The following is a 25,314-nucleotide window of genomic DNA, read 5'->3' as shown; positions in this document are numbered from 1 at the left end:
GAAGTCTCAACAAATGTAATTGACCAAATTGCCCCTCCTAACTTATTATCTGCACCGGTAACCTCTCTAACCTATTGTCACGTGACCACGTCATACATATTGTCTGATTATGCGATATTAGCAACATGTTGCATATATTCTGTGATAATTATGAGTGCTTGCGCATACCAATTTATTTGATCGTACGTAGCGGTCCAATAAAAAAGAATGTACATCCGATCCTACAATCGGTTTGAGGGTAAAATGGTAAATCAGATTAAATAGAGAACCCTTCTTTCATGACTTTTCAATAGATGATGTCAAAAAGTTGACCTTTACTATTCATCGTTTTACATATATTTAAACCAAATCTAGTACTGATAATATTATTCTTTTTCTGAAATTGGGATTTTCGTATATTGTTTTTTAGAGCCTTCTAACCATCATGTTAGGAGAGATGTCACATTGAAGATATCAATTAACCAAGTCACACCACCCTAATCATCATCGATACTGTTTCTTTTAATTTGTTTGAACGCATCGAACCTATATCATACAAAAAATATTTTATAGCATAAATCTAGGTCCTCTAATATTATACTCTAAGTTCAGCTTATACATCAAATTTCATGCCTAAATATAATAATTTACAAACTTGCCTATACCACTTCCACACCTCCGTTTCGATTGAAGTATGTTACTTTCAGGCTTACGTGTACGTTTTCCCTAAAATCCACGCATTAATTATAATATTGACTATAATATATGTTCAAGGATTGTCATGTTTAATTGATTACTTAGTAGAATAATCTTATATTTTTCCTGAGTCTTGATTGAGTTTAAACAAAAACTTTAATTACCCGTACTTAACGTATATTTATAATATTTAAAGAAATTGATTACTCGATCATACAACTACCATATAAGAAAAGAATCTTGTTTACTTTTCTAAATCCCAACAAATACTTTGAAACAAATTTAAAGCAGCCAAACACCAACTTAATCAAACAAGCATAAAAGGTGAATATCAAATAGGCATTATTTTTTTAATTACCAAACCTGCATTAATATTCCATAAACTCACTCTCTTCTCTCATCATCAAATATTCCTTCTAAAAAGCTCTCTCTACTACAAGCCATGGCGGCCTCCGCCGCTAGCTTCCTAAGGTCACCGCCGCCGTCTTCACTCCAAGGTCTATTCCTTCTCCTCATAACCACCTCGGTTTTCTTCTTTTTATACTCATTTTCAAGCATAAAACTTGACAATATTCATCACCAAGAAGGCCTAATTCACCCGCCTAAAGCTATCCTACCTCTTCAACAGCCGCACCAGGCTGTGCATAACCACCCTTTCATCTCTCAAGAATTAGTTAATCAGCAAGTGAACGCTGTTCTTCCGGAGAAGGAAGTCATCGCGGCGTCGAAAACACCATTGCCAAAGGAAAAAAGGGATCATGAATCAGTTGGTAAGAATTGCTAGTAGTTAATTCAGTATTAATTCATTTTGACCTTGTTTCTAATTGCTTAGTTGTCATTGATGATGATAATCTGAGAAATTGTTGAACGTTTTTCATTCTTCTTTGATGCGTCATAGTAATTGGTACAAGTTGGAACTTAAATTTCTGTCGTTTTTTATTCCTCTTTGAATTTTCTTCTTTGCCTTTTGCTTCATAGCATTCACGTGTACGTCAAAATCAGGCTGCTGCGCTTGTGGTCAAGACATGCATTATATATATATACATAGACGTTACAATTATTTTAAATAAATTATTATTGGAGATTTGGAGTATTGTGCACTTACCTATATACCACATTATGGTCCCAAAAAATGTAACATTTCATTTTATTCATATTCAATGAGACATAATAACACTAGTATTTTACAATGTACAACAGCATTAGTAATTGTTTCCGGTGCATATAGGATCGCGCAATGACGATAAAGTTTACGATGCATTCCACGATAGGGCCTTATTCACAGAAGAGTACGCGAGAATGAAGAAGAGAATGAAGATATACACATATCCACATAGCAAGAACGAGGCGTTCGCAAACGTGTTGCTCCCGGAGGATTCTGAGCCAGGTGGCAACTACGCGAGCGAGAGCTATTTCAAGAAAGCCCTCTTCGAGAGCCATTTCCTCACAAATGACCCTTCCGACGCGGACCTCTTCTACCTCCCCTTCTCCATCGCCAGCCTCCGGCACGACAAGAGAGTAGGCGTTGGTGGGATTAAAACCTATGTCAAGAACTACGTTCGAGACATTAGTCAAACCTACCCCTTCTGGAACAGGACAGGCGGCGCAGATCATTTCTACATCGCCTGCCATTCAGTGGGGCGGACGGCAATGGAAAAAGCAGTCCAAGTTAAACTAAACGCGATTCAAGTGGTGTGCTCCTCGAGCTACTTCTTGCCGGGCTACGTCTCCCACAAAGATGCATCCATACCGCAAATTTGGCCCAGGAAAGGCCCACGCCCAACACGCCCACCATCACTCAGGTATTACTATTTTCTTATAGCTTAGTAATAGTCATTTATGACTTTTACGTTTTCTTTGTTTTCATTTATGACCTACGCTTTCTTATGGACTTCTAATATTGAATTTTGTTTACGTTTATCCCACATTAAATATTTCAATATAAAAAATTTGACCAGGTCTCGTAATACTATATGTTTAGCTTCATTTTTGTGAACATTCCAAGTTCATATTTTACTAGTAAGCCTAGTCATATGCAGAAAAGAACAAGATAGTATCACAAAGTTTGGTCTATAAAATTAAGGTGAGTCATATGGAACTCATCTTAATTTGTTTAAATTTTATGCGTTATTTATCTATAAAATCATAAAGTCCGGTCAAATTTTGATTTATTTTTTGCACTTTTCGATATTGGAATGATAAATCACAAAGTTTCAAAAAATTTCTCAAAATTTTCCTCATGATAACTTATTCAAGGGCATCTTCGATTCTACATTGTTGAATTTTAGTGTTGTCAATAAATAGTGATGTAAATGTGTATTGACGTGACAATGTGGAAGACTAAGACATTGTTTTGAGCTTAAAAACTAAAAGTAATTGCACAATTTGGTTAAATGACACAATTGAGAATTTTTAAAATTTTATGGTTTGTCATTCAAATCTTGAATAATGTGGCATAAACCAAAATTCCAACTCGAACTTCTGACCCACAGGCGGAATCTAGCCTTCTACGCTGGAGCAATGAACTCGAGAGTTCGAGAGTCTCTGGTGAAGACGTGGGGGAACGATTCTGAGATCTCGGTCCACCGTGCCCGGCTCAAGACGCCCTACTCGGAGTCGCTCTTGAGGAGCAAGTTCTGCATCCATGCTAAAGGATTTGAAGTGAACACAGCTCGAATAGGGGATGCTTTGTATTATGGGTGTGTGCCTGTAGTTTTAGCAGACCACTATGATCTTCCATATGCAGACATCTTGAATTGGGAGAGTTTCTCGGTAGTTTTGTCGGCTTCGGACATTCCGATCATGAAAAGGGTGCTTTTAGAAATGATTAGATCAGGTGAGTATTTGAGGTTGCAAGAGAATGTTGTGAGAGTCCAGAAGCATTTTCAGTGGCATAGTATGCCAGTTGATTATGATGCGTTTTATATGGTTATGTATGAGTTGTGGCTTCGGAGAAGTCATGTAAGTATCAACACTTGACTTATTTCTTTATTTCATTTGTTTGTATATAATGTATGAGTATTTGGTCAATTCCTAATTATAGTAGTGAATTATTGAACATTGTTTAACCAGTAATTATCTTAAATTATAAAAAAGTATAATTATATGCTACTTCCATCTATGGACGCGAATTAAACTTAACCGTTAAAACATGAAAATTTAACATAATTTGAGTTATTGTTGAAAAGAGCTACCCAATCAATAAAGGTATTTGATTGATCTCACTAGTTAAAAAGATAAAATGAAACATTTGGCGTTTTTATATATACTTTGTTATTTTGAAAAATAGTCTCATTTTTATTTTTTTTGGTTTATAAAAACTTTATCATTATTTTTTTTATCTTTAAACTTTTCTCTATCTTTCTTTTATTTTACAAATACATATTGAAACAGGTGTGCTTCACAAAATGAGATTATTTATATGGATGAAGTGAGTAAATTTATATGAAATAAAATAAATATTTTTCTTAAAATGCTGTTATTTGTAAAAAAAATTTCCTGATATACTTCACACATTATTCCTAGCAATTTAGATCCCCAAATCATTGACCAGTATAAATTTGGTAAAAAGCTGCCGAATTAATGGCTCGAGAATCTGGCCTGATCGAGCCAAGAAAGGAAATTTGAGTCGTTTCATGTATACTTACCTCCGTCAAAAGTTGTTAATTTTGGAATGTTTATTTGTTTTAAAAACGTTAATATCAATAACTTGCATCCAAAATTGACATTATTGTGTGAAGAAAACAAAAATCCGACTCATTATGTGCTCAATCAACAGTCTCCATTCTCCAATCTTGTTTCTCTTTCACTATACGTCTCTTTTGTTCAGGGGTTTCACATTACATCTCCCTCATTATGTATACAAAATTAATGAAACTTTTCATTTTTAAGAGATAATCCAAAAAAAATATTTTGTTTTCAACGGGACAAAGAGAGTAGTTTTCATGGACAATCGGACCTAGGAAAGTGTCGAAATTATTGTGCTCAAGTAAAAAATACAGACTGCATAGACAGATACCTTAATTTAACAGTTGTTGCTTGGTTCCAAAAAGATTTTAATTATTTTAGACATGTAATTTAAAAACGCAGTGGTTTATTAATATGTTCGCTACTCCTCACTCATTTAATGCTCCACCTTCCAATTCCAGAGTTAGTTTGTGTGCATAGTCATCAGCATCACCACCTCTTCTATCAATGGCGGCCGCGTCTTCACTCTATGTACTCCACAGCCTCCTCACGCGCCGCCGCGACTCAGCCCATCTTCCCCTTCCCATCAAATCCTTCTTCTTTTACATGCCCACAACCTTGGCTCTCGCCACCTCTCTTCTTATTCTGCTCTATATCTCCTCCACTTCTAATCTCTTCTTCATTCACCCCCACCCTCAAATTAGGGCTTCTCTTAATTTTTCCCAATTCCCTCCTCTTAAATTTCCCGATTTTACTATTCCACAAGCTGAGGATCGGAGTAATTTCAGACTCCAATTGCGGCTTCAGGGTTAGTCAATTTCGACCTCATATTTGCTTAATTCTTGATTTTGCTATCTTCAATTTTAGTCCTCTGCTCTGAGTATAATTTAAATGGAATAAAGTTTCCATTTTTCGTATAATCTTTGCTTCAAATATTCTTTTTTCAACAACTTTTAATTTTTCTTATGAATTTAATGGTCAGCATATCGTGTATTTGATCGTGTGATTAGAGGGGAAAATTGGATATTAGATGTATTTTTAGGATGGTTTGAAATGAGGCCACAAAATGGAAAAGATGATTTTTTTTTGAGGGTATGTTGTTAAAAATCCTGTTTTTGAGGCTACATTCTAAATCTGATGCAATTCATGGAAAAAAAACTAAAACTTTCAATGGTGTGGATTCTTGTACTTCACCAAAGCTTATGGCATTTACATTGGAATGATTGGTTATAGGTAATGACAAAGAGCTATTCCATGACAGAGATGTCTTCCTTGCAAACTACAAGGAGATGAACTCAAGCTTAAGGATTTATATCTATCCACACAGACAAGATGATCAGTTCGCTAACGTGCTCTTGCCCGTGGATTCTGAGCCTGGCGGTAACTACGCCAGTGAAAGCTACTTCAAGAAGGTTCTCATGAGTAGTCATTTTATTACAGAGGATCCCTCTGAAGCAGATTTGTTCTTTTTACCCTTTTCCATTGCAAGGTTGAGGCACGACCCGCGTGTGGGAATTAATGGGATTCAAGATTTTATCAGAGATTACGTTTTCAACATTAGTCATGAGTATTCTTATTGGAACCGTAGTGGGGGTGCCGATCATTTCTATGTTGCTTGCCACTCGATTGGCCGTGCTGCCATGGAGAAAGCCGAAGCAGTGAAGTTTAATGCTATCCAGATTGTGTGCTCGTCGAGCTACTATGTATTTTCCTATGTCGCTCACAAAGATGCGTCTCTGCCTCAGATTTGGCCTAGGCAAGGCGATCCCCCAAATCTTGCACGTGAAAGGTGTGATGTTCTTCCGTTTGCTTGCATTGAACTATTTGAGTTAATTAGCTCATGAATGTATATGTTTTATGGCCCTTTTCGACATTAGGAGCTATGAAATTTCATCAACAGATAGTGTAATTCTATGAGAAATGATTTGATTGCATATCATCGAAAGCCTATTTGATATTCTCGAGATCTTCACAGCCTTATCTCGGATAATTTCAGGTCAAAACTGGCCTTTTTCGCTGGAGCGATAAATTCACCAGTGCGTGAAAGGCTGCTTCAAGTGTGGCAAAATGATTCGGAAATATCAGTCCACTTTGGGCGCCTCAACACGTCCTACTCTGAAGAGCTTCTACGAAGCAAATTTTGCCTTCACGTAAAAGGATTTGAGGTCAACACAGCGCGTATCGGTGATGCACTATACTATGGTTGCGTCCCTGTAATAATTGCGAATCACTATGATCTGCCATTTCAGGATATACTCAACTGGAGAAGCTTCTCAGTGATTGTTGCAACTCTAGACATCCCTCTTCTGAAGAAAATCCTGAATGCAATAAGTGTGGAGGAGTATTTGATTTTAAGAAACAATGTATTAAAGGTAAGGAAACAGTTTCAGTGGAACCATTCTCCCGTAGATTATGATGCTTTTTACTTGGTTATGTATGAATTATGGCTTCGGCGAAGTTCTTTAAGAGTTATACCTTAGTTTATTTATTTTATTTGAGGTGGGTGTTTTAGATTAGAAAAAAAAGTTGTGGCTGGTTGATAAGCAACACTTATGGTTTTTGAGCTCAGGCCCACTACAACCTCCAGTGGAGCTGAGCCCGATGCGGATTCTAAGTTTTAGGGTTTAGGGTTCAAGGTCCAACCAAAATATAGAAATTCAAAGCAAACACATGTAATGTCCATAAAAAATTTTCTTACTCTAAAAACACTAAAACCGAACACCAAATAGTAAAATAATACTCCCTCCATCCCTCTGCAACAGAGGAGTCTCATTTTGACCACTCGTTTTAGAAAAATGTACTCCCTTCATCCCTCTGCAGTAGAGGCATTTTATTTTCAGTCTTCGTTTTAGAAAAATGATAATAAATAGTTAAAGTAGATAGAAATTAAAGTAAGGGAGAAAAAATAGAGAAAACTTTATCTATATTATTCTCTCTTTTACTTTAGTCTCTCTATACTTTAACTATTTATTACTCCCTCCGTCCAGCAATAGCACTCTCATTCACAACTGGCGCAGGTTTTAAGAAAGAGTTTGAGTGCGTAATAAATGGAGTGTGATAGTGGAATTTGGGTCCCACTTAAAATGTTGGTTGAATTCATAAAAAACATAGATGACCAAATTTTAATAATTTGAGTGCGGATGAAAGATTTTTTTTTTTAATTTTGAATTTAATTACTGATTTAAGCATTGGATTTTAGTATTCCTAATTTAAATTTCAAAAAAACTGAAATAAGCATAAATAAAATAGAACCAAAAAGTGAATCCCAAATCTGCCTTCCATTCCTGAATTTACCGAAATCTGTTCCCATAGTACAAGAGGTGACATAAATTTATTTTTGGCCGCAGGGGCTTAACGCAGTTGGTTCCGGCGGAGCAGATATTGCTACAAGAGGTGACCAAAAGATTTAAAGTTTCCCTCTTAAACATTTTAGAGGGAAATTTGAACACAAATTTGCACTTAAAATTCATATTTTGTAGCCTCCTATAAATACATTAACAAGCTGCATTTAACACACCTCCACCAACCTCAAAAAAAAAAACAAAAAATCCAACAACAGTAGGAAGAAATTTTTCATACACCCTCAGAAAAAGTTCATCATTGGGATGGAGGAGGGGCCAAGAACAACACTGTTCTTAAGCAGCAGCAAGAAGAACTTGGTGGTGCAGTTCCTCCTGAAACAAAACATCGATGGAGTGCTCACAAGAGGGGCAGTAATGGAGGCAGCGAGGAGTACGACATAAGCAGGAAGACAATTTATAGGTTGTGGAAGAAAGCAAAACAATAGATGTAAATGGAGGAACTTGCAATCATGGAAGGCAAGGTTAAAGGTTATCATCATTCAGAAAAGTTAACTCTAGATGAAGAAAAGGTCAGAATTTTATCCACACTTGAAAGGTCTTCAATTAGAAAAATTGCATACAAATTGTCTGTTGGCAAAAGCACACTTGGTCAGTGGATTAAGGAGAAAAAATTAAGGCCACATACAAATGCTATCAAACCTGCCCTAACTGATGCGAATAAGTTAGCTAGGTTGAAATGGTGCGCCTTAGTAAACTTCAGCCAACTATAAATGCAGGTAGAGTTCAGTTTGAAAGCATGCACAATGGTGTGCATATTGATGAAAAATGGTTCTATATGACCAAGTCATCAGACAGGTATTACCTCTTGCCGGATGAGGATGAGCCATATAGGGCATGCAAGTCAGAGAGGTTCATCACCAAAGTCATGTTCATGTGTGTTGTAAGTAGGCCTGTGTTTGGCTTGGATGGCCAAACCAATATTTGATGGAAAGTTGGGTATTTTTCCTTTTACTGAAGTGTTTGCAGCAAAAAGAAAATCCAAGAATAGGCCTAAAAGGCAAACTTGAGACTAAACCAATCCAGTCAGTCAATAAGAGTGTGATGAGGGACTGCATTATCCACATGGTATGCTATTTTTCCCAACCTATCAGATCATACTGTTTATAAACATCATCATGTAGGTTTTTTTTGTGTGCTTTACAGATTGTGCCAGCAATTAAGGCCAAGTGGTCTGAGTGGGCATGCAAAGAGATCTACACCCAGCAAGACAATGCCACACCCCACATATATGATGTGGATGCTGAATTTGAGGCTGTTGCCATTTGTCAACCACCCAATTCACCTGACACCAACATTTTAGACTTAGGGTTTTTCAGGGCCATTCAAACACTGCAGCACGAGAAACCATGCAATAGTGTTGACACATTGTTAGAGAAAGTGTGTAGCTCTTATGCAGCGCTGTCACCACAAACCCTAAACAGGGTATTCCTCTCATTGCAGGCTTGCCTCACAGAGATCATGGTATTTAGGGGTGTGAATAATTAATTACAAGGTCCCTCACATTAACAAGGACAGGTTGGAAAGAACTGTGGGACTGCCCAATGCACTGGATGTGGATGAGGAGCTTGTGAGAGATGTGTTGGAGTACTTACAGCAATCAGAGAACAATGCAGGTTGTAGATATGACATTAGGGCTTTGGCTACTGCTTTTGGATTCAAGATAGATAGTGGAAGTGTTTTGGTAGTAAGGCCTTCATGTTTTTGGTCAGTAAAGTCTGATATTTTGTGTTTTGTATGTAGAAATAGTAAAAAGAACATGGAATACACATATTTACTGAAGTTTATTTCAAAGCCCTCAAAAAAATATCATCATATTGCAAGACATATTAATACACTTTTTATTAGCACTATAAATACCTGCAAGTATACAGAGTAGGAATAGTATAGCTTAAGGTCAGTACCGAATATCGATCACGGGGAAAACAATCACAAATTGGCTACCTTCTACTAAAACTCAATTACTATTTGGAAACCGAAAGATTTTGAGAATTTTGAAAACAGAATAATTTGAAAGCAATAAACAACTAGATGCAAATAAATCACGGAGATAAAAGTATACAGGGATGTGCGTTCACAGTTATGGTTATACAAGTTCCAACTACAATACCCTAGCATAGTTCTTACTTTGATAGGACGAGTCACCTAGTTTGTGTTCATGCGATACAAACGTTGATTACTAACATTAGGGTTGTCAATCCTAAATATGTAACTCCTAAAAGCTCCTAAGACCGTTGAAAAGTCCCCACTCTCAATTAACAATGTCGTTTTAAAGGAAGCTAATTGTAGTGTACTTAGTGGATCTAACTCGCCAATCTCCTCTTACGATTATGTAGCAAGTTATATTAAATCATCCAAGATTGTGTCACTCAATCATGAAGCATCATTATTCACTTAGAAAAGAAACAAATTAAAAACAAAACAGATATTAAAATAGAAAAGAAATTGAATAACCAAAGTCGTTACTAACACATCTCTAGAATCATATGAATTTAGTTACACATGATGTAATAATCTAAAGACATAGATTAAAGGGAAAACAATTGGAACGTAAAACTAAAACAAATAAAACCCAAAGGTAGAATCCTTGTAGCTTTGATGTTCTTGAATCCTTTTTCAATTCCCTGCACAATGAAGCACTCTAACCTTTAATCTCTAGAAATATGTTGCAAAAAGAAGGTCTCTAATTGTCACACATCAACCCTTATGACTTATGCACTTACTATAAATAAATTCAAATTTTCAAAAGCACACATATTATAAAATTTCAAAAACCACTATTTTATCAAGTACATATTTCACAACATTCTAACAGTAGTGAGACTCTCTCACCACTCTATATACTATACATTTATCCACATGCAAGAATGTGATGAGGAGGAGAAGGTTGCTAAAACGCATCAGCCGCCGACCCTGATAACATATGGAGTTCCTATGACTCACGTTGACAAAAAGGTTCACTGATATCTTATTCCTGAAAAATATTAGTGGTTTATATGAGCCACAACTCAGTGTATATAAACCTTACCTTTAATTCCACATCTCAAGATCAAACATATTCTTTAATCAATACATATAACAATAACCAACAAATATTAGAAACAATTCTATATACATATGCATATGCCACTCTGTTCGATTTATTATTATGTGACACATCAAGCCTGGTATCTGCCCGGGATTTCCATTGTATACGACCCGTAGGTCCCTTATATTTATTTGACCTTTCCACGAAGGTCCCTCTTTGATTTGACCTTTCCACGAAGGCCCCTCTTTGCATATTTTGACCTTTCCACGAAGGCCCCTCTTTGATTTGACCTTTCCACGAAGGTCCCTCTTTGCTCTTTGTATTGACCCGTAGGTCTATTATCATTGTATATGACCCATAGGTCTTTTGCCATTGTATATCAGATCCATAGCAAGAGTGTCACATATCCTCTTTAATCCCATGATTCAAATGATCCCAATATGATACATCAAACATATCCATTGCACCAATTACATAACCATATATTTCATCAATTAATTCCAATACTATAGGTAAACATATATTTTGCACAAACCACATATCCACATCACATTTGACCATCAATATCAAATAACACATAACCATTTCAAGCTCACATCATATAATTCAAATATTCACTTCCATTTAACACATTGCAATCAATCACATAAAAATATGTAAAATTAAAAGTGTGATTTATACACACCTGATTACGATAAGTAACTTATTGAATTCCTGATTCTAACTCTTGATTTATAACCCTTGATCGACTAAAGCCCCAAAGTGAACTTCAATAAATTTCTTGCATTTTCGTTCTTTCGGTTTACTCTTCTCTAATATCTCTCTTTTTTTGCATAAATATATACAATAATATATTAAAGTTCACGTCGGTCACTTGCCGACTTATGCTTATTATTAAAGTATTAGTAATCCAAATGGCATGTACATAGAATACGTATCACCCACATATACTATGAACCAAATAATTATTTAATAATCTAAATAAAAATATATAAAAATGGAGCTTGCTTGATAATTAAGATACTAGTCATGCACAATATATATACTTCCATAATTCCAAAGCACACGTTCACATTAGCACACACTTAAATTAATTAATTAATAATTAAGGCAATATATATATATATATATATATATATAATGTTTATTGTGCAAATAATAATATAAAAATGCACTTATCTAAAATGTATAAATATAAAAATGATGTATGTTTCGGGTTAGGGATGTCACACTAATGAAGCTTGAGGGTGTATTTATAAGGAGAAATTCGCCCCTCCCAAATAAGGAAAAGGGTTGCAGAATATAGTAAATCTTGGAGAGAAAAGTAGGGTAAATCTGCTCGCCACTCTTTAGTGGCGGACCGCCACACCTTGGCCTGCGGTCGCCACGCATTGATCCGAAGCTTCTGACTCTTTAGTGGCGGTTGCGCACTTCCCAGCGGTCACCGAGTATGTCTTCATTCCATACACAGATTTCCCGAAACGGACGCTACAGAAGTGTCGGCCGCTGAGCGCCGACGGTCGCCGGAGGCTACCTGAAACTCCAGATTTCCTACTTCGCGTTTTGACTCCCCTTTTAGGCTCAAATATGTACATTTCTCCAAAACATGTCAAAATACCAAAATGTATAACATATGCAAATAATGGACATGCAATGCAACTTCGACATTAAAAACTAACCAAATAATGACCTTAAAACCGTGCAAAATCCGAGCGTATCACATATCAGCCTCCAAACCTCTAAAGGGGTGGCTGAACTCAATTTAACAACAAGGCAAAGACAAACCAATCACCAGCAACACCATTAGAACCAATTAGAACAATCAATCCACAGACATAGCATGAAGCAGTAACCAATCAAGGAACCCCAATTACACTCAGAAAAATATCATTATAGGGTAGTCTATACTTAGCCTCCAAACATCTAAAGGGGTGGCTGAACTCAATTTAACAACAAGGCAGAGACAAACCAAGCACCACCAACACAATAGCAACACCATAGAACCAATCAGAACCATCAATCCACAGGCATAGCAGAATGCAGTAACCAGTCAAGGAACCTCAATTACCCACAGAAAATATCATTATAGGGCAGTCTAGACTCAGCCTCTAAACCTCTAAAGGGGTGGCTGAACTCAATTTAACAACAAGGCAGAGACAAACGAAGCACCACCAACACAATAGCAACACCATTAGAACCAATCAGAACCATAAATCTACAAACATAGCAGAATGCAGTAACCAATCAAGGACTCCCAATTACCCTCAGAAAAATATCATCATGGGGCAGTCTATACTCAGCCTCCAAACCCAACATTGGAGGTGGCTAAACTAAATTTAACAACAAGACAGGGACAAACCAAGTACCAATACTCCTCACAAAGAATTCATCATAGAGCAGCCTCCTAACCCAACATTGGGAGTGGCTAAACCCAACAATCCTAAACCCTTCATCATAGAGCCAGATATCCCCAATCCCCTCGGAATCCCATAAATCCCCAACCCTATGAACCTCCAAACCCTATGAATGCATGGGGTGGTTCTAAGGCAAATTGACAGAATGACTCACGGATTTAGAGTAGATCTGCCATGCCTAGCAAGAGCATCACCAAAAATTCCTTGAACCACTTCTCCTCCTCAATGGGGCGTTTTCTCGCTCGCCTGACCGCCGGCATTTGAGGGACAAAAATAGACAAGCAATCAAACTCAGGCAACGCAGTCACCGAAGTTTCAGGGAGTAGGGCTTCGTCCATCGGCGTCTCAGGGACAACAGTAGACATGCAATCAAACTCAGGCGACACAGTCACCAGAGTTTCAGGAAATAGGTCTTCGTCCATCGGCGTCTCAAGAACAACGGTTGCATACATGTAGGCGGTGTTCTCCTACGAGTATGTTGGGATTGGAGAGTAGTGGGTCGCGATTGGGTCAGAATCGACGCCTCTAAGAGGTCGAATTCCCATTCCTGGGAGTTAGGCGAGGCGGCGACGATTAGGGTTTGAGGAGGAGGAAATGGAAGGGGATTAGGTGTCTCCGAGAGAGAGATAAGAGAAACTAGTTCAGAATAGGAGTCCATTTCATAGATCGAGGCGGCGACGATTAGGGTTTGAGAATGAGGAGCCGGCAGCGATTAGGGTTTGAGGTAGTGAGAGGATGGAGAGAGTGAGAGTGAAAGTGAGGTGTATTTGACACGGGGTGGGTTTGGTAGGGTGGATAGTAAATTAATTTGTATTATTTCCAAATATGGTAAGGGAACCGAGACTCCTATTCGCGGACGTCCCGAAATGGAAAAACGAGACTCCTATTGTCCGACGGAGGGAATTTTTTTCAAAACGACTGCTCAAAATGTAACGCCTTTATCATAAGGACGAAGAGAATAGTATGATTGATTGATTACAAGAGGGCGTGTAAAATAATTAATTCGAAGAAAAAGAATAATGATGTTAGTAGAACATATGGTAGCATACTAACGGCAAAGTTTGCTATGCGTTCTTCCTACATTGTATATACACTCTAGCCGAGAGAAAGAGCTACTATGCACCGTTCTTGATCAGAATGGAATTGAGCACATTAACGAGGATAATTATTTATGAGTATTAGTATACTTCATGATCGACAAACACAACATGATTTTGTTAAATTTGAAAAATATATACGAAACACCAAATACAAGACACGATGGTATATACTAATATTAACACCAAACTACACTACAATATTTAGCTTAACTACGTATACATTTGTCCAACTAGTCAACAACCAAAGAAAAAATTCAGTGGTCCGGACATACCAAGGTGTCAATCCTATATGGTATGCCCTACTAATAGATATTTGACAAGTAACAATATATATAATCAAGCGTCCAACTAGATATATACACTAGGAAAACATTATATTATAAGGAAAGTTTCTCCATATTTCATGTGTAATAAATACATTATATATGCAGGACATATTCATTATTCTATTTATTTAAATATTTAATTATCATTCACCATTATTGTCAGTCATTTTATACGAAAAAAAATGATAGCTTTAGAACTATTATATTCTTATTTTATTATGACATTGTGAGATATTTCACGTATTAACTACTATTGATTAATTTTGGTAAGATTAAAATTTTTAATTGGGATCACTATCAATTTTACTATTATAGTCAATGGCGGAGCCAGGATTTTAATCCTGGGGGTTCAAATTACTAGTATTTCCTCTGTCTCATAATAATAGATGTCACATTTTCCCTTTTAGTTTGTCCCATAAAAGATGTCACATTTTCATTTTTGGAAAAAGTTCTCTATCACATTAATATAAAAATTATATTTTATATCTCCATTTAACACACAAAACAAAACCTCCTAAAATCTCGTGTCGTCCCACAAGTGTGACATCTTTTATGGAACGGAGGGAGTACTATTTAATTTGTTGACAGTTGATGTTAACGATATGAAAAAAAACTCAAACATGAGTAATACACAGTTGCACTTAAAAGATGGATAATGAGATAAATAATTAGAGGTCATTAGCAACTAGAGATACAATGATAACGTTGACATCGAAATAGTTAAGACTAGATTTTTATAAAAGAGAGCAATAGTATTGAAATTTTATTTATGTGATTAACGCATATTTTATATCCTAGATTTTTAATAACAAAGTGCAAATTATTAAAATTAATTTTAAATAATATTATATGACACATTTACATGTTTATGAGATTAAAGAAATAGTTCCTATACATAAATTATGAAAACAATTCTTTATGATTACATAATATATTTATTTATACAAAATTATTACCTACAACTAGAGAAAATAAACAAAATCAAATTTGAGTACCTGGGAGTCGAACTCAAATCTAATAAGTTGATAGTCCACTATCTAAACCAACTGCGTTGTAGCATTATACTCCCTCCGTCCCCGATTAAGAATCACACTTTTCCATTTCGGTCCGTCCCCAATTAAGAGTCATACTTCATTTTTACCATAAATAGTGAGTAGGTCATATATTCCACTAACTCAATTCACTCACATTTTATTATAAAAACCAATATAAAAATGAGTTCCACATTCCACTAACTTTTTCGACCAATTTTTCTTTACATGCATTTCTTAAAACTCGTGTCCGATCAAAGTATGACTCAAAATCGGGGACGGAGGGAGTATATTGTTGCATACATATGATATAGCACATAGGTAAAATTCAAATGGGTGATGGGCCCAAGGGCCCCCCCGGCCCCACCCTGGCTCTGCCAGTGATTATAGTAAATTTAGTTTTTTATAATTTTGAATATAAATGTTATTCATGGAATTTTTGTTTATGAAATTTTTTGATGGTATATTTGAAAGGATAAAATTATTGTTTTAAGATCTTCTTATTATTATTTAATTATTTTTATGGTAATTTAACATAGCACTTCTATATAATATTCATACAATCAATGTGCAAATGAAAAAATTAAACAAAAACTCCACTATATAATTAGTCATATAATTAATTTATATATACTTTAGAATTATTTATATTGTTAATTTATTTATAGTATCCAATGCTAATAAACTTGCAGTTATAATTACATGTTTTATTTATCTAGATTTTTTTTATATATCTAGATTTTTTGTATATATAAATAAAGCGAAAAAAAATAATCACCTAAAATCTAAAATGGGTAACCATGATCATTTTCTATATTTATGTGAAATAATCGTGAAAAATGATTGAATATTGAAACAAGTTGTGTATGAATTATACATGGAGTATTCCATTGTTTATATATCTAATTGGAAATATGAATATATGTATTTCCATTTGTCAAAGATCTATTGGTAGGATATATCAAATAGGATTGACACCTTTGTATGCCCTGACCACTGGATTTTTTCTCCAACAACTATTAGTTTTTGAATTAAAACTATTTTAGTTAGTTTCTAATTCAAAAACTAATTTCTTATTAAAAAATATGAATTGAAATAGTATTTTTACAATATTCTTGAAGCTTCCATATTACGACTAGCTAATAAGGAAAACAATATCAACTTCTCCAGATTATTCTACTATGTCTCCAAAGTTAGAGGAGATTTTCTACTGAGAAAATACTTAGTACTCTGATATCTCAATTTTATCTAAGTTTAAAATATCCTCCATGTTATGGGGTATTTTTAATAAAAAAAAAATTGGGATAAATATTGAAAAATTATGTAATTACACTTTAGTCCAGGAATTTACCAGAATATTTCTAAATTCTAGAAACTATTGGCGTGCAACACGAAAAACTCAGAAATCATCTATGTAGTTCATTATTTTACTTCCTCCGTCCCACTTTAGGAGTTTCGGTTTACCATTTTTGGGTGTCCCATTTTAGGAGTCACGATTAGAATATTTCATAAATGGTATTAGGTCTCACATTTCACTAATCTTTTTTTCACTTACATTTTATTATAAAACTAATATAAAATAGTAGGACCACATTCCACTATCTATTTTCACAAACTTATTTTTACATTTCTTATTATTCGTGCCGAATTCAACTAGAACTCCTAAAGCAAGTGGGACGGATATAGTATTAATTAAACACAAACTACTTTGGAGTGCACCTTTGAAGAAAATTAATGTTATTGTTGGATTAGAGGGAAATTTACAAAATCACCCAATATATAATCTATACTATTATTCAATACGATGGCTTTTCATAAGACTGGCAAAAGAAGATGGGGTTGTAGAATTAAAAGCTTTGAATGCCCTGACCCGACTGTCACTGCACAACAACTTATTTTACTTACCAATTAAGTAATCATAAATTTATATTATTATTGCTCAACTAATAAGAAAGTATTTGACTGTTAAAGTCAAAATCTTTTATTTTTTACTTTCACTTAGACTGTAGCCCACTTCTCAGTCATATGTTAATCGGAAAAACTGCTTGAATTACATTGGAGAAATGTCTCAAAATTAATTGGATAAGATTTAAAAATAAAATATTATTTGTAAAATCTAGATGGATATAGAAATTTGTGTGTTGGCGTGAGCGTAGAGTCCCAGCTGTAAATAGATTTTAATTTTGATTTATTGCTACGCTTCATAGGGAAAAGAAAACCGTGTTAGCGTTTCTAACACGGACCCGGACCCCTCAAGCTTCATAATATCACCTATAAAAACGGCCTTCAAATCTTTCAATATCTACGCTTTTTTCGGAAGGAATTCTCTTGCTACTTTACTTTTTTTCTGAGGTAGCGTTATGGTTTTAATGCATTTCTTCTGCAACTAATCTGCGCCTAATTTTTTAATCTTCTGCATTGCCATTGCCAGTGAATTTTGATTGAATGCCTACGTGTTGAATAAGTAGTCTGCTTTTGTCTGTTTATTTTTGTTTGAATTTTGATGTTGTATATATTTTGGGGATTTATCGGCTGGTGTTGAAGTTTAACGACTGATGCTGTTTAGGATCTCATTAACCCTTCACTGATAGTGGCTTTGAAGAATAAAAGTTACAAAACCTACTTTTTTATGGATACGAACGAAATAAATTAGTGCGGAATATCTTTTTTTCATGGCATCTATACCTTTCTATACTCCACTTTTGTTTAATACATATATTCAATTGTTATGATGCATCATGTTCTTTGCATTTCTCTTGGTAATTTTTTTGATCAATGTATAAACATAATATTTTTGAGGGAATGATATCTATAATTTGTTGGTTTTTCCTTCCGTAACTTCGCTTCAGTTGAAATAAATATTGTTATAGTACTAGTATCATTTTAGAACACTTGTATAATTGTTTTGTAATTACAGTTATCTTTGTGATTATGATTTTGAATTTGGTGCTTTTTCTTTGTTCAGATACATATTATCAAGAAATAGATTAATTGGTTCGATAATGGGGGGCGGATCTGCAACGTTTCATAGTGAAGAGGAGAAGGAAAAGCTTCATTTAAAGGCCGAGAGCAAAATTGTAAAGCCTGGTGAAGTAGAAGAAAAGACTAAGGTGGAAATTGAAGTTGAAGCGAAATCTGTGGTGCCAAAACATGAAGACAAGAAAGATGAATCAAAGGCAAAGGTGAAGAAGGACGTAGAAGGAGAACAAGTGAAGGAGAAGAAAGAAGACACGAAGAAGAAAGATGGCAAGGATAAAGAGAAGAAAAAGAAGAAATCTGGAGAAGAATCCAATGAGGAAATGGAGAAAGTGAAAAGTGAAGTAGAAGAAGGCGAGGAGGGGAAGAGAAAAAAGAAAGATAAAGAGAAACACAAGAAGAAGGACAAGGAAGAGGAAGTTGAAGAGAAAAAGAAGGATAAGGGACTGAAGAAGAAAGACAAATCCAAAGAGGTCGAAGGTTCTGCAGGAGAATCGAATGAAGAAAACGAGGAGGGAGATGGTGAAAAAGAGGAGAAGAAGAAAAAGAAGAAGAAGGATAAGAAAAACAAGCACAAGGAGGACATAGAAGCTGAAAAAGATTTGGAAGGAGATGGATCCAAGAAAGAGAAGAAGAAAGGAAAGGGCAAAGATGAGGAGAAGAAGACGAAGAAAGATTCGGAAGGTGAAGTGAGTGAAGAAGTCTCAGATGAAAAGGGGTCGGAGGCGAAGAAGAAAAAGAAAAAATGTGGCAAAGGCAAGGAAGATGGTAAGAAAAAGAAATCCAAAGGAAAAGAAGGGAAATCTGATCAAGAAACAGATGAGGTTGAAGAGGAAGTCGCCTCAAGGGATGTTCACATAGAAGGAAATGGAAATGGAGAGATATCCAAGAAGCAGACGAAGGAAGAGAAGAAACAAAGATTCAAAGAGAAGTACAATGCGCGGGACCTTGATAAGCTGAGAAAGAAGCTGGACAAAATCAACAATAAGATTGAGAGTCTTCTTGAGAAAAAAGAGGACATCATGAGACTGGTAAAGGAAGCTGAGGATAAGAAAACTGTCGATGTTAAGACGACGACCAAGGATGCAGCTGGCGATGAAGACAAAGAAAAGCTAAATACAGTTGAGATTTCTTAGAAAATGGTGTGCTTTTGTAAACTATACTATCCTATCTGTATTACTTTTTACATATCTGTTGTCGTTACCTGTGATTTCGATGTAATTCTCTGTACTTTCAAGTTTGAGTGTATTTTACGTCTTGAATACTTCCATCTCCATTGATCTTGTGCTTGTTATCCACATTGCAAGAGAAAATCAATGCAATCTTTTATTTATTATTTCACCATTTCATCACCATAGGATTGATTAATGGAAGTGAGCAATAAATTTGCCCAAATTTACATCTTTCTCATTACAAGTTTTACTTAGCCTTTGCAGGATGAGTGGTGAGTCCATACCCAAAGGGAAACAATGGATCGTAATGGCGATCACCGACATTCATTGGAAGCTGATCGACAGTCTTGAACCATGTACGAGGGAGCTTGCCAGAGAAACCATAGTCTCCAAACAGAACATCTGCAACACCTTGGCCCTCCGTCCCTGGAAGCCAAGCGGCTACTAGGGCATCGATTTGTGCAAGATAAGGCTGGATCACGACTGGGCGCCCTGTGACCAGAACCACAACACATCTCACCGAGGCACACACATTTGTGATGATACTTGGCCCAGGATCCTGAAGTGTCAAGTTGGTGCTGTCTCCAAATGTTTCTGCATACGGTAGTTCTCCCACTACAACAATGGCGTAGGAGAACTTGTTGGCCTTCACATATGCAGAATCCGGATTCTCTTGGAACACAACTCTTGTTTTGGGGTTCACTGTGTTCTTGATTGCAGACAAGATCGTGGTGCCTGATGTTTATTAGAGTGTGAGACTTTTCGACAAGAGAATGAAATGAGAAAATGAGATGGAATGATAGCAGGGTTATACCGGCTGTGATGTTGTTGCCTGAGAGGCCCTGCCACTCGATCGTCCAGCCACCACACTGATAGCCTATGTTGTCAGCGTGTGTCCCGGCTACAAGGATCTTTGATGCCTTTTTAGGAAGTGGGATCAATGGCTCATCTGCAGATCCACCATTCTTGAGAAGCACAAGGGATTTTCTTACAGCCTCCCTTGCAAGCTCCCTATGTTCCTGTTGGAATCTTGCAGTGTCACTTAACCAAAAAACACATTTACCGATCACAACATAATTTGATCGAAGTTTTTGACTAACCTGACTACCGAGGTACTTGGCCATGCTGTAATCAGCCAAGGGGTGTTCAAACAGACCCATGGTGAACTTAACCCTTAGGATCCTTGCCACTGCGTCGTCGATCCGGCTCATGGGAATGAATTTCCTTTCCACCAAGGAGGTAAGGCCACTGATGAATTCTTTGTAGTCGTACGGAACCATGATCTGGAGATTATTTCAGACCTTAATATTGTGTCAACTTGCATAGCATGATTTGAAGTTTGATGATCAACCAACCATGTCTATTCCAGCGCCAACTCCGGCCAAGATGGAATACGTGTAGTTGAGATGTGGCGGGGAAGTGATTCTGTCGATTCCTTGCCAGTCCGAGATGACAAATCCCTGCAACGCAAGGAATGCGTATGAGGTATGTATGCAATGTGCAGGGAGTTGGAAGTTGGTTTCTCACCCTGAAATGAAGTGTGTTTTTAAGGAAGCCAGTGATGAGATCGCGGTTGGCGTGCATCTTGACGCCGTTCCAGCTGGAGTAGGAGACCATGACGGAGGCGACTCCTTTGATGACAGCGTTGTAGTAGGGAGCCATGTGAATGCCAAGCAGATCATGCCTGCTCGCCAGCGTGTTGTTCTCGTTCCTTCCCCTGGTAGTTCCACCATCGCCTACGTAGTGCTTGGCACAAGCCACCACTTTCTGCCTGACAAGTTGTGTGATAAATGAGAAGCAAAGAATTGGAAAAAGAAAAAATAAATGATGTAATATACTTACTGTCCAGCAACAAAGGGAACAGCCTTTGGAGAATTGGAAGGGATCTCTCCTTGTAATCCAGGTATGATCTCTGTCATTGCCCGAACTAGCTTTGGATCTTCACTGTAACTCTCGAAGCATCGTCCCCATCTCGGATCTCTGCATACCTATATTCATATCTAACTGTAAGAAGCCAAACCAAATGACCACCTAATGTTGTACTCCATTGTTGAATCAATTTACCGCAACGCAAGGCGCAAAGACATAAGGAATGCCGGTAGCTCTGACTTCCAGAGCAGTGGCAGCTCCGATCCTCTTGGCCAGTTGTGGATCCCTGCACGTATTCATCATTCACTATCCATCTACATCTTTGCTGGAAATGATTTAGTGCTTGTTTGGTACACTAGATAGGCCAAGAGTAATATGAGCTTATTTGACTGTTTAATATAAGATGAGGCCAGTTAGGCACTTAAAGCCCATTTTAATTTAATTATCTCGTGTTATCTTAACATGCCTACTGAAGTACTACCTTGTAGCTCCAATGGCGACGTTATGAGGGAAAACGGTGGCTCTGTAAACGTTGTTGTGGCCGTGGACGGCGTCAATCCCATAAAGCATGGGTATCTTGAGACGGGTGGACAGGGAGCCCTTCTGGAAGCCGTTCACCATGTCCACCCATGCCTCTGGTGACGCCTTGCGCGACGGAACACTGCCTCCGCCGCTCAGCACGCTGCCTTTTTTTCAGACATCAGAAGCAGAATTAGCAGAGAACGTTTAATACTTTTGAGGTTTGTAAAGAGGTTTGATTTATCATTTTACCTATGTAGTATTTGTTTAGAACATCGGCAGATGCTACGAGGCGCTCGATTTGTGTCATTTGGCCTATTTTTTCCTGGAGAGTCATCTTGCTCAACAGGTCCTTTACTCTCTTCATCACTGGCTGCTTGGGATCTTGGTATGTGTTGTACTCTGCATTTGCTATCGAAATCCAGCAACACAAGAAGATAATTGCAACCAATATTGAAGGAGCTTTACCCATACTTACTCCTCTGCCCCTTCACATTTAACAACAAACAAATTTGTTACTTTTGCTTCATAGGATAGCATGCAAGAACAACATGGAATAATAGTATCAGACAAAACTTACATACATGTAATAATTGCAGATAAGAAAAACAAGATTGGTGGCTAGTTACAATTGGAGAGTTTTTGCTGCTATATTTACTTGCTTTGATGTAGTATTATATACTCCATAGTTTGATAATTTCAGAGTAATGCATAGATGAATTTAATTTAGAAGAATGAATAGACTTACCACACTCAAAGTCGGTGGTCTGTGCTAGTGTGTGTGTTAGAACTTGAGGAGAAGATCAAGTGCAATGAATGCCTGGGTCAAAATGAAGTGTAGCTACTGACACTGGTGAGTTGTTGTTAGCCCCACAATGCGTTGATCAATAATTCTAGATTGGTCAAATAAAGATAAGATTACAACCAACATGCTAAATAAATTATATATACACAAAAATGGATTACTTTTTGAGCACTACAAACGAACAAATGGAGTATGGATTAGGTAATTGGAATTCGAGCGAATCTACCCCGCCAAACACTTTTAATGCTATTTATATGGATTAAGAATACATTAATGGTTCTATATTCGTAGACCCACCCTATTTCTAATTTGTAAGTATTTAACTAACTCTTCTATTTTACTACTCCTACGATTAAATTATACACCCAAAAGTAAAAATATTTTGTTTAAATAGAAAACACTAATATCCTCAGCCGCCTTAGTCGATTATTAAATCATGAGATATTTCTCATTAAATTGTGGCGTGGCGATTAGATCATCACATAATAGTGGTGCTGCAGGGGTACACTAGTGCGACTGCGACATCTCACCACAGATACACGAACGCCGTTGCCTAAGAAAGTCAAGTTTTTTTTTATTTTAAAAATATATGGATCTTATCACTATCGAACGACATTTTTTCATTTTTTATTTTATTTTATTGTAAGAGTAATTTTTAAATTAAGTCATTTGAATGATTTGTGACTTTTATGTTCTAAAACTCGAAAGAATATCTGTTGAAAATTATTAATTGCATTTTTTAGATTATTTTTAATTTTATCTTTTTCATTATGCTTCTAAATCACTTGAAAATATAATTAACTAAAATTTATTGGCATTTTTATATTTTAAGAAATTACTAGTACTATTATTTTTATAGATGTATACGCATTATATTTATACATTCCTACCAACAACCATATATTAAATTCAACTAAAATTTATTTTAGATGTTTTTAAATTGGTCTTAACACTCTCAACATTGAAGATGACTTTCTAACTCTTCCATGCCCCATTAGTTGGAGTGCAAGTGAGGACACAACACAACTATGAGCACATGGTCGAGTCGAAGCCATCCAATGGGCTAAACGACGAGCAAATCGCAAGAGCAAGATGGTTCTGTTGGATATTTTAATGTAATTGGATTAACTTGATTGATCAATATTATTATAATGATACATCATTTAAGTATGGAGGTGCGGAGTGTACGCTTATTTGAATTCATTATTATGTTAGGGGCGAAGTCCCTTAACAGATGAACGGGGGTCCAGGGGCAGCGCCCCCGGGTAGCAGGGTCCAAGGGGCAGAGCCCCAGGGGAAATTTTTTATTTCCAACGAAATTGCTTTATAAGAAATTCATCCGTAAATGTAATTTCTTAAAATCAAAGGACTAATTTGCAATTTCGAAAACTTTGAAAATCAGTTAAATTCGGTTAAGAATTTAACAGATGCATCTTTTCGAAATTAACAGATGCAACCCTTCATCTTGATTAAGAACTGATCAACTCTTGGTTCATTTTCAATCTCGAATATACATATGATATTTCTGATTTCTCTGAATTTTATCCGATCAAATAGTTTGGTAAAACCACCAAAATTGATTTCATCTGAAAGTGATTTATCACGACTTTCAGATAGATTATCCGTTCTGTTTTCTGTTCTGTATATTGAATCTCCCCAACAAAGATCAAATCAATATTAAAAATGTCGAACAAGGAAACGGTGAAGGAAGGAACGAAAGGTTTCGCAAAGTTGGATAAATTTGCTGACTAAGATTTCAGACGCTGGCAAAAGAAGATGCATTTCATGCTGACAAATCTCAAGGTGGTGTACGTTATGAGTACTCCCATGCCCGAGGCTATTGAAAATGAAACTCTGGAACAGACGAGGAGGCGGATGAAGTGGGAGAACGATGACTACATATGTCGTGGTCACATCTTAAACGGTATGTCTGATTCCCTATTTGATGTGTATCAAAATGTTGAGTCTGCTAAGGAATTGTGGGATTCCCTCGAAGCCAAATATATGGCAGAAGATGCCTCTAGCAAGAAATTTCTTATTGGTAACTTTATTAACTATAAAATGGTTGATTCGAGGCCTGTCATGGAACAATACAACGAATTGTTGAGGATATTGGGACAGTTTTCCCAATATGATATGAAAATGGATGAATCCATTTCTGTCTCTAGCATTATTAATAAACTGTCACCTTCTTGGAAGGATTTTAAAAATAATCTGAAACACAAGAAGGAGGAGTTGAACTTGGTCGACCTTGGAAGTGATTTCCAAATTGAACAGTCCATACGTGATATGGAAAAGAGTTCCGTTGGTAATGCTAAAAACATGGTTGGTTCTTCTGTGAACATGGTGGAAG

General features: G+C 36.4%; 4 protein-coding genes across 7 annotated transcripts; 3 read left to right on the top strand and 1 right to left on the bottom strand.

Annotated features, from left to right (window-relative positions):
- Positions 1–968: 968 nt before the first annotated feature.
- Positions 969–3,705, top strand: LOC125224202 (putative glycosyltransferase At5g03795). Of its 3 annotated transcripts, none has more exons than XM_089062788.1 (4): positions 970–1,172; positions 1,304–1,445; positions 1,947–2,477; positions 3,168–3,705. In XM_089062788.1, the coding sequence occupies exons 3-4, from the start codon at positions 1,975–1,977 to the stop codon at positions 3,652–3,654; spliced, it is 990 nt and encodes a 329-aa protein (XP_088918914.1). In that variant the 5' UTR covers positions 970–1,172; positions 1,304–1,445; positions 1,947–1,974; the 3' UTR covers positions 3,655–3,705. The 3 variants fall into 3 exon arrangements, with proteins under 3 accessions (XP_088918912.1, XP_088918914.1, XP_088918913.1); XM_089062787.1 differs by having other exon boundaries at positions 972–1,172; positions 1,904–2,477; XM_089062786.1 differs by having other exon boundaries at positions 969–1,445; positions 1,904–2,477.
- Positions 3,706–4,789: 1,084 nt separating this feature from the next.
- LOC125219012 (putative glycosyltransferase At5g03795) lies at positions 4,790–6,855 on the top strand. The gene is made up of 3 exons (XM_048120849.2): positions 4,790–5,170; positions 5,596–6,151; positions 6,359–6,855. Exons 1-3 carry the CDS (start codon positions 4,870–4,872, stop codon positions 6,840–6,842), a joined length of 1,341 nt encoding a protein of 446 aa, XP_047976806.1. The 5' UTR covers positions 4,790–4,869; the 3' UTR covers positions 6,843–6,855.
- Positions 6,856–17,834: 10,979 nt separating this feature from the next.
- LOC125222517 (uncharacterized) lies at positions 17,835–19,860 on the top strand. 2 transcript variants are annotated; one of them, XM_048125180.2, is made up of 2 exons: positions 17,835–17,972; positions 18,586–19,860. In XM_048125180.2, exon 2 carries the CDS (start codon positions 18,623–18,625, stop codon positions 19,730–19,732), a length of 1,110 nt encoding a protein of 369 aa, XP_047981137.1. In that variant the 5' UTR covers positions 17,835–17,972; positions 18,586–18,622; the 3' UTR covers positions 19,733–19,860. The 2 variants fall into 2 exon arrangements, with proteins under 2 accessions (XP_047981137.1, XP_088918514.1); XM_089062388.1 differs by lacking the exon at positions 17,835–17,972 and adding an exon at positions 18,064–18,084.
- A 36-nt stretch (positions 19,861–19,896) lies between these two features.
- Positions 19,897–22,892, bottom strand: LOC125222516 (uncharacterized). Its single transcript, XM_048125179.2, has 10 exons — positions 22,741–22,892; positions 22,409–22,644; positions 22,119–22,323; positions 21,833–21,923; positions 21,611–21,756; positions 21,296–21,539; positions 21,124–21,228; positions 20,869–21,051; positions 20,583–20,787; positions 19,897–20,503 (listed from the first exon to the last, which is right to left on the bottom strand). Coding segments are annotated over exons 1-10 (1,905 nt in total). The 5' UTR covers positions 22,743–22,892; the 3' UTR covers positions 19,897–20,015.
- Positions 22,893–25,314: the final 2,422 nt, after the last annotated feature.

The sequence above is a fragment of the Salvia hispanica genome, chromosome 1, assembly GCF_029641045.1.
Source record: "Salvia hispanica isolate PSC_SH4W2 chromosome 1, Shi_PSC_v1, whole genome shotgun sequence".
Classification (NCBI taxonomy): domain Eukaryota; kingdom Viridiplantae; phylum Streptophyta; class Magnoliopsida; order Lamiales; family Lamiaceae; genus Salvia; species Salvia hispanica.
This window is presented reverse-complemented; position numbering and strand designations above follow the sequence as displayed.